At 40.2% G+C, this 8,788-nt stretch overlaps 1 protein-coding gene across 4 annotated transcripts in view; it reads left to right on the top strand.

The window, feature by feature from the left end:
- LOC107668338 (exocyst complex component 6B-like) overlaps positions 1 to 8,788 on the top strand; it is a 99,948-nt gene that overhangs the window by 30,451 nt on the left and 60,709 nt on the right. For 3 of the 4 annotated variants that reach the window (XM_016460191.1, XM_016460183.1, XM_016460201.1), the window contains 2 exons: positions 1,072 to 1,245; positions 4,308 to 4,376. In XM_016460191.1, the coding sequence (XP_016315677.1) occupies positions 1,072 to 1,245; positions 4,308 to 4,376 (243 nt within the window). The remainder of the gene's footprint in view (positions 1 to 1,071; positions 1,246 to 4,307; positions 4,377 to 8,788) is intronic. The other variant, XM_016460197.1, reaches the window with a different exon arrangement.

Below are 8,788 nucleotides of genomic sequence, written 5' to 3'. Positions count from 1 at the left end.
CCCCTTTTGCAGCAATAACTGCAAGTAACGTTTCTTGTAACTGCTGATCAGTCCTGCACAGCAGCTTGTAGGAATTTTAGCCCATTCCTCAGTACAGAACCGCTTCAACTCTGTGATGTTGGTGGGTTTCCTCCTATGAACTGCTTGCTTCAGGTCCTTCTACAACATTTCAATTGGATTAAGGTCCAGACTTTGACTTGACCATTCCAAAACATTCAATTCTCGGACAGATGTCCTGACATTTTCCTTTAGAATTTGCTTGTATAATTCAGAATTCATTGTTCCATCAATGATGGCAAGCCGTCCTGGCCCAGATGCAGCAAAACAGGCCCAAACCATGACACTGAGAGCAGTGGCTTTCTCCTTGCAACTCTGCCATGGACACCATGGTTGTTCAGTGTTCTCCTGATGATGGACTCATTAACATTAACATTAGCCAATGTGAGACAGGCCTTTAGTTACTTAGAACGAACTTACTTAGACCTGGGGTCCTTTGCAACCTCACAGACTTTTACACGTCTTGCTTTTGGAGTGATCTTTGTTGGTGGACCACTCCTGGGCCAGGGTAACAATGGTCTTAAATTTCCTTCATTTGTACACAATCTGTCTGACTGTAGATTTGTGGAGTCCAAACTCTTTAGAGATGGTTTTGTAACCTTTTCCAGTCTGATGAGCAACAACAACTCTTTTTCTTTTTAGGTCCTCAGAGATCTCCTTTGTTCGTGCCATGATTCACTTCCACAAACATGATCAGACTTTGATAGATCCCTGTTCTTTAAATAAAACCGGGCACACACTGACACCTGATAGTCATACCATTGATTAAAAACACCTCTGAACAGATGGACTTCAAATTAACTGCTAATCCTAGAGATTCACATAGTTTTGCCACTCACTGATATGTAATATTGGATCATTTTCCATATAAATAAATGACAAAGTATATATTTTTGTCTCATTTGATTGATTGGATTCTCTTTGTGAAAATCTGATTAGCTTTTGGGATTATTTTCAGTCAGTATTTTTACACATGTTCCTGTTCACACATGCCGCTGTGTTTTTGTTTTCCAGGCACAGGTGCAGATTGCTCGTGATAATGCCGTGACATCACAACAGCGGTCAGCAAGTGGACGGAGGATACGAAAGGAAGTGTGCTCAGGCACAGAGGTGGACAGAAATGGAAGCAACCCCTTTTCAGAAAAGGACTCTGGGATACTGGATGTGGAGGATGAAGAGGAAAGTGAGGTGAGAGAGGAAAGATTAATCTCTGCAGTCACAATAAAACCATTAAGCATTTCAACTGATTTTAAGCCTGTCAAGTTTTTAGTCTATTTTTGTGGACAGGTTATGAAACACAAGAAAATTTGTTTAAATGTGTCTTTTTGGGTGTCATTCTCTTTTTCTTTCTGTCTCAGTTCTTCATAGAGATGGGAATCATAAGGAATGTAACGATTCTTGTTCTGATTCCTCTTAGTGAGGAGTTTTTTTAGTGCTTTTTGAGATAATTTTTTTATATACCAAATAGGGATGCCCCAATCATGATATTTCATGGCCAGTTATGCTTGCTGATTTTTAACAACCAAATGATCTGATTCCGATATCGATTGCCGTTTTTTTATATCCACCTTTAGTGTGTCTCGTCTCTGTGACTACACTCTGTTCAACACTCTGTTTGTAGACTTTCTAATATTTCCACACAAATAACACTTTGGGAAATGATTGCAATGCATGTTGTGCGCAAGTCCAAATCCGTGATCGGCCGAAATAAACTAAAAAAACTAGCCAGTTGCCAATCACTTGTTTGGAGCAAAAACTGTCCAGTTCTGATTGATGGCAGGATGACGGTGCATTTCTAATACCAAAACTCATAACATGTTTCTTTATCTACATGCTGTCAAATGAGCAACTGTCCTTAAGTACACAATAATGGTTCCTGGTTAATTTTGATTTAAATGTGAATGAATCACTCAGCAAGTACATCAGATTTATTTAGCTCTGTCTGATTCATCAGTCTTCTTCTGAAGAATCGACTTAGATCTGCAAAACACTATCACAGTATTTTATTACAGTGTTCCATCCACGTTAGCCAAGTCATGAAAATCATTGTTTTTTTTTTTTTAACGGAACCGTTTCTGAATATTGATGAATACCCAATCTTAGTCACTCTGTCTCTGTTTCTGTCTCTTTCTAGCAGTCTCTTTCTCCTCCTTTACTCTAATATCCCCATGGACTTGCTGTTGGGCTGCCTGCCCAGTCCAGGATCCCCTCCCTTTCTTAATGGAGCGTTTCAGCTCTGCAGTTGTTTAGTGCTATTAGGGCTGCCCCGCTCCTCTGAGGCGGCAATGTGAGACGTGTGGAGCATGCAAGACGCGCTCCCCAGCTGTGGCTGCCGGCATCGGCACAGAGTGAAAGGATGATTCCCGGTCTCGCTTAGCTCTTGAGTAGGCCTGTCGCAATAATCAATATATCGACTTATCGCGCAATATATGTACATGACCTCAATCATTTTTGGCGACGCAATATATCGCCCATTATATTTACTTAATGGCACTATGTTTTGTACATTCCACTTGCACCTGTGTCTTTTGCAGCTTCTCGTACAAAACGTGGTGTGGTCATGAGGTGCTAGTACAAATGTAAAAAATGCTTCTACAAAAAAAGTTTCATCTGCAGATATGGCCTTGTTTAGGGATCTGTGCCTTTGTGCATACGGACATCCGACTGCTAAGCAGTGATTGTGTTTTTCAGCAATAGTGTGTACCCTTAATTTACAGAGAAAAGAAGGTCAGGTTTTTTTTTTTGCATTTTTCTTTTTTTCTACTTGTTACTTTGCACTTTTTGTTAGAAAATGTTTATTTACTATTTATTCAAGTTTTTAAGGTATCTAATGCTTTGATACTTAATTTCCATGATCTAAATATTCTTAAAAAAAAAGTTTTGTTGTCATTTGGAAGTGTGTAGGCCTTCTTGCATTATTATGCTGTTGAAGGTTATATTATGATTATATATTCAGTGGCATAAAATGGACTTTAAAATGACAATAATATCGCTTATCGCAATTACTTTTGGGGCAATATATCGCACAACAAAAAGTTGTTATCGTGACAGGCCTACTCCTGAGAGACTAATTAAAGTGACGCAGTCAAGACACTCTCAGTCGGTGTTCATTGTTTAGTTTACAATGAGTTTATTTTGACGTGCTCAGATAAGCGTTGTTTGTGATGTGTGGCTTCTTCTCTTGTTTGACATGGTGTATTCATTTGGTCGAACCGAAGCAACACAAGATTGGCACTTGTTGTGTTTGTACCAAAGCACTGGTGATGGACTTTTGTTTTCTGTTTGCATTGTTACATTAAGCAGACACTTTCGTACCAAAGCAGCGAAGAAAAAGTTTGCTGAGTAAATAATTAGTTTGTTGACTAATGTTGGCATCTTTACCTAACACCTTGCCTACCTCATTTCATGATGTAGCAACAGTGTTTACTAACTGAATACCATTTTGAAATCTGTTTGATCAGCTCTCAAGATTTTGATGAGTTCCACAAAAAGTGAAAACCTTACCTTTAAGTGACCCTGGTAAGGTTAATGCTTTTTGCCCTCTCGTTTGACCTTTCCCCCTTCCCTTCCCTCCATACTTCAATCAGCCCAATCAGCCATGTTTTCCTCTTCTGGCTCCTGCTTGTGCCAGCCTTTAATCTGCTCGAATCTCTGTGCTCAGGGGCTTCCTGAGAAATGGGTTGTATCTAGAGATGCAGATCGGTGCCCGTTTAATGACCCCATGCCACTTGAACGATGTCCCCTTGCGCCCCTTTGTCCTGTCTGTAAATTGTTTCTAGGGGAGCATGCTAATGTGAACATGCCGTCCCTGAACTGGACAGACATTTCCAGCGCTGTCCCAGTGGTGCATCAAGACTGAATTGTTTTTTCCACATTCTCTCTGGGTTATTGTTGGTGGTGCCACAACATAGTTGGTTTTGTATGTCCCTGGTTGCCATTTTGCGGGCACCAGATCAAAGCTGGCATTGTTTAGTTGTCCATTTGTTTGGCTTACTTTTAGAAAAAGAGTATTTCCTTACTGGCAAGTTCAAGGGTGGCTCAGGTCAAAGGGATGTAAAGAGAAAGGAAACTTCTTTTGTGACCAGTTAAATCTGGTAAAAGCTATTATGCACTGCATTAATTTTCATGACATTTGAATTCAAAATAGATTCTAGTTGAAAAGTAAGTTTTAATATTGTTCTTAATGATTTCCAGCTTTAGTGCTGCTCATACAGGTGATGTGTCTCTCATTGACTCGTACTGTATTGCAGATTCCTGGTGCGCAGGACTTGGTGGACTTCCCTCCTGTGTATCGCTGTTTACACATCTACACTGTATTGGTGAGTATGTCCTGTTTGCTATCTATTTTATTTCAGGTTTGACTTGTCTGATCAGAATATGATCTCTGTGTTGGCCCTCACGTTAATAACTATTACCTGCACTTTGTTCCCCAAGGCCTCTCGTGAGAGAGATTTTCTCTTTCTCAGAGAGAAAATGTCTTGTGTGTTTTCAAAATATGTTCATGAAAATGTGAGTTTGTGAGCGAATGTGTATTTTTGTTGTGATAAATATATCAGAAAACAGTAATATTTCACAATATTACTTTTTATACTGTATTTTGATCAAATAAGTGCAACCTTGGTGAGCATTTAAAAAAAAAAGAGACATAAAAAAATCTTACTGATCCCAGACTTTTGAACAGTTGTGTATGTGTAAATCATTTTGATTTAATGTATGGTTGCATCATTAAGTGAAAAAAATTCAAATTGCCCTAGCCAAAACTAACTTAATTTGAAGTCAAAAGGATCACATGCACTTATGTAGTTCTTGCTGAACATGGCAAAGAATTATTTCATTATGATTTTTGTCTTTTTATTTTTTAAATTGCCTTTATTTGGATATTAGATGTTTTTCATATTATTTCAAATTATAAAATTGCAATATTTGACAAAATAATCGCTTTATGATTTTTTTTTTTGGTCCAAACCATGCAGCCCTAAATTGATTTGTATCGCTTCATGATAAGTACATGTGTTAATCAATGCTGGCTGGTCATTTTGATTCTAAGCAGCTAGCACCAGTTGTTTGTCGATGACTTTGCTGAAATTTGCCAGTGGAAAATGCCCCATAGTTTACCACCAGCATGTTCGCCACCCAAAAGTACCCTGGAATGTTTCCTGTACAAACAAATATTGCATTTGACGCAGCCACAAGTAATGAAAAACATTTCTTAAATGCATCACTGTTAATTTATTACCTATTAACTTGCTAGACATGCAGCTATGGAGTCAAGAGTCTTTAAACTGTTTGCTTTTGTAGTATGCCTCAAAATACGACCAAGAATTGGGTGTAGGTCTACGTGCTTGGGTGGATAGGTCTGTTTGTTTTTTTTTTTTAAACGTGAGTACACATGTTTGTTTTCGGAGTGTATGTGCTGACAGCTCCTCATGAAGACTCTAATTGTTTGAGTTGGTGAAATATCACTTTTATGACCCTCCGGCCTGTAAATTTCAAGTGTGAGCAGACGGACTGTCATTACTACAATAGTCTTTGTAATAGAAACTTGTGAGAATGGCATGCTGGGGCAGTTCTGGAGACCAGGTCTAGGAGCCGTCTGAGGACGCAAAGGAAAGTGAGGAAAAGTAAAGGACAAGAGTTGTTTGAAAGTGACCAGGCAGGGAGTCATAGAAGGGACACATACCAACACTTTTGAAGTTATAGGAAAGAAAGAAAGCAAACTAATGAGAAAAGAGCCCCGATAAGCGAGTTGATGCGTTTTTTTTTAAGAAGGAATGTTCGAGTTTTTGTGTTTCCTTTCCCTGGTGACCCTTGAGTCACCTCAGACCCTGGGAAATCACACTGCTTGCTTATACAAAAACAATCAGAATTGCACTTTATATGTCCCCGAAGGACTTTTTTGTTTAAACGGTGAGCACACACTCATGAACGCCCGTGTTTGAATGCACATATGCCAGATACTTCCCATTCACTGTATATTCACTGTCCTGAACGCCCCCACAGGAAGGAAGTTGTTGAGGCTGTTGTATGTTTATATGGAGATCGGCCTTAGTGTGACATCACTCCTGATAATTTTAAACAACCTTCAAGTAAACACGGCTACTTGTTACTGTAAAGAGTGAGAGGGGCAGAGAGACACTTATGGAAGGGAGGGAAATTAGTCAAATGGCCAAGTGGAAATAGTTGGAAGCTTCGTTGAAGTTTCGTGGTGTTCATATAACAGATGATTTCTCATGGAACAAGAACATCACTTCCTTGGTGAAGAAAGCCCAACAATGACTACGCTTTCTGAGAAGACTTAAAAAAGCAGCCATGAGTAACATCATCATGATCAACTTTTTTAGATGTGTAGTGGAGAGCATCCTGACCAATAACATCACAGTCTGGTTGGGCAGTTGTTCGGCCGCTGACAGGGGGTCCTACAGAGGGTGGTAAAGGCTGCTCAGAACATCATTGCATCCAGTCTCCCATCTATGGAGGACATTTACAAGGTTGTAAAAAAAAAAACTGTTCTGCCTACTCCCATCTGGAAGAAGACTCTGAAGTGTTCGAGCACGAACTACAAGACTGAGAAACAGTTTCTTTCCTCAGGTGATCAGGTTACTTAACAGCTGTGGTTGACCACTGCCCTCATCTTTTATCTCTTGTTTCTTGTGGGCCCAACAATGGACTCTGAATGCCATGTTAACTCTCCCTCCAAACATACTTTGCACTACTCTACTTTAAGGACTACAATTTAATGTTTGTTATTACACTATGCTTCTTTAAGGACTACTATTTAATGTTTATTATTGCACTCCATGGTTTACCTCATTGCAACATTGCAGACTCATTATTCTAGTTTAATTTATGACATAACGCTGCATAGATTTGTCTATTGCACTGTGCTGTCATTATTGTTGCTATTGCTAGATGTGTCCTTACTTCTTGCATTATGATGCTATCGGAGATACCGTGTTTTGTTTCTCCCTGTGGGAGAAATGACAAACAATGAACTTGAAATACAGAAATTGTTCATGACCTTGGTTCTGTACATGTACAATGGCCCTTTTTTTTTGGTCTGCTCTGACTTCTGAGCTGGCTGCACTCCAGATGGCCCGAGCTGGGAATCGGCAGGAGACACTCTGGGGGTTCACCTGGGTTTCCTTCATACCAGAGGGTTGTGACCCGGCCACGGTGTCCCTGGCCTTTTTTTGTACATGTGTGTATGTGTGTGAGACGGTACATTGGAACACAGTGGAACTGTAAGTGTGGAGCTGCTGCGGAGGGACAGGAAGTTGAACTCCGGTTTTAAAGTCAAGCCGAGGGATGGAAAGAATAAGGATGGAGAAAAAGAACAGGACAAGGAAGAGGTCAGAGTGCCAGTTAGAAGGTACAGCCTGTTCTTTGGTCAAGTTTGGCTAGAAAAAAATTAAATTGAAGACAATGTGTTTTAAGTTTTTCTTCACACTGCCGTCAAACACTTGACATTTTTATGAATCTGACGATAATAAAGTTCAAACGGACAGAGGAAAAAAACATTATCCCTCTGGGGTGGTGGAATTAAAAGAGAACAGCAGATTGCAATAGAATAGAAAACAGAGAAAGAGGAAGCACGACTTGTTGAAAGTGTGACCTCTCTGTCTCGAGGTCTTGCACTTACCATAAATGCTTATTGTTTTTGCATTGCCAGAAAACAGCCAAACTGAAATGGCATTTTCCTTTTAAACCAGTCTGACCTCAAGTGTAGCCGCTGAGATTTAATGGCGCTACTGTGTCAGAGATCAGAGGATGATGGAGATCTCAGAGGGCTCACAGTTTGTTCTCTTACTTCTGTTGGCTCTCTGTATCTTACTTTTTGGTTTTTGTTACATAGTCCATTTTGGACTTTTTATTAGAATGTATTGGTGGTTGATTTGCACAGCATTTGTACCCTCCTGTACCCTCTTCCAGCTCAAACTCCTCCTCTTTACTTCTGATGGAACGTAAGGTCTGAACAGTGTCTCAGTTCTCTGACAGTTCTGGTCTGTGTTCTGATCAGTGTAAACACAAGCTGGTTGTGATGGGCCAGTTACAGCAGGAAGCCCTGGAGAAGGAGAACCACAGAACAGGCCTCCATCCTACTTCTCCGACCCGGAGAACCACACCCAAAATTCAGCTGTCCAACACAGCTATATCCGTCACTTTCTTTATTAGTGGAGCTCTGGAGATCTGAGGCACTTGACCTTTGTGGAGGGAAGTTCAGCTGAACTTTAGTGTGGATCTTTATTTGATAGTCGATATTGGCACTGTTCTCCTTTGATTTGGACTGTTTAGGTTAAAGGGTGCATAACACACACAGTTTCACCCAATCTCATGTTAATCTTGAGTACCTATAGAGTAGTACCTATAGAGTAGTACTGCATCCTTCATATCTCCAAAAAGTCTTTAGTTTTATCATATTTATAAAAGAAAGATACAGCTTTACGATTCTCTCCGGAAAAAGTCGAGCTACTGGAGGCGCGCCGTGGGCGGAGCTAAAGAGTGACGAGCACTTGGGCGCCGCATGCCAACAAAATACAGACATTTGATGCCGTTTCACTTACCGTCTGCAGTTCTGAATCATGACCGGGATTTTTTATAGCTGGGACCGCTCCATCTTTCAGTATCAAACGATGTGCAAATCCAGCGTCGAACTGGGCCTTGTTTATAAAACGTTCATCAACAAACACACTTGTGAAACTCCGTTGCTGCCCCGGAAAAAAAAACTGTATCC

This window comes from Sinocyclocheilus anshuiensis, unplaced genomic scaffold (assembly GCF_001515605.1).
Source record: "Sinocyclocheilus anshuiensis isolate Anshui unplaced genomic scaffold, SAMN03320099.WGS_v1.1 scaffold337, whole genome shotgun sequence".
Lineage (NCBI taxonomy): Eukaryota > Metazoa > Chordata > Actinopteri > Cypriniformes > Cyprinidae > Sinocyclocheilus > Sinocyclocheilus anshuiensis.
This window is presented reverse-complemented; position numbering and strand designations above follow the sequence as displayed.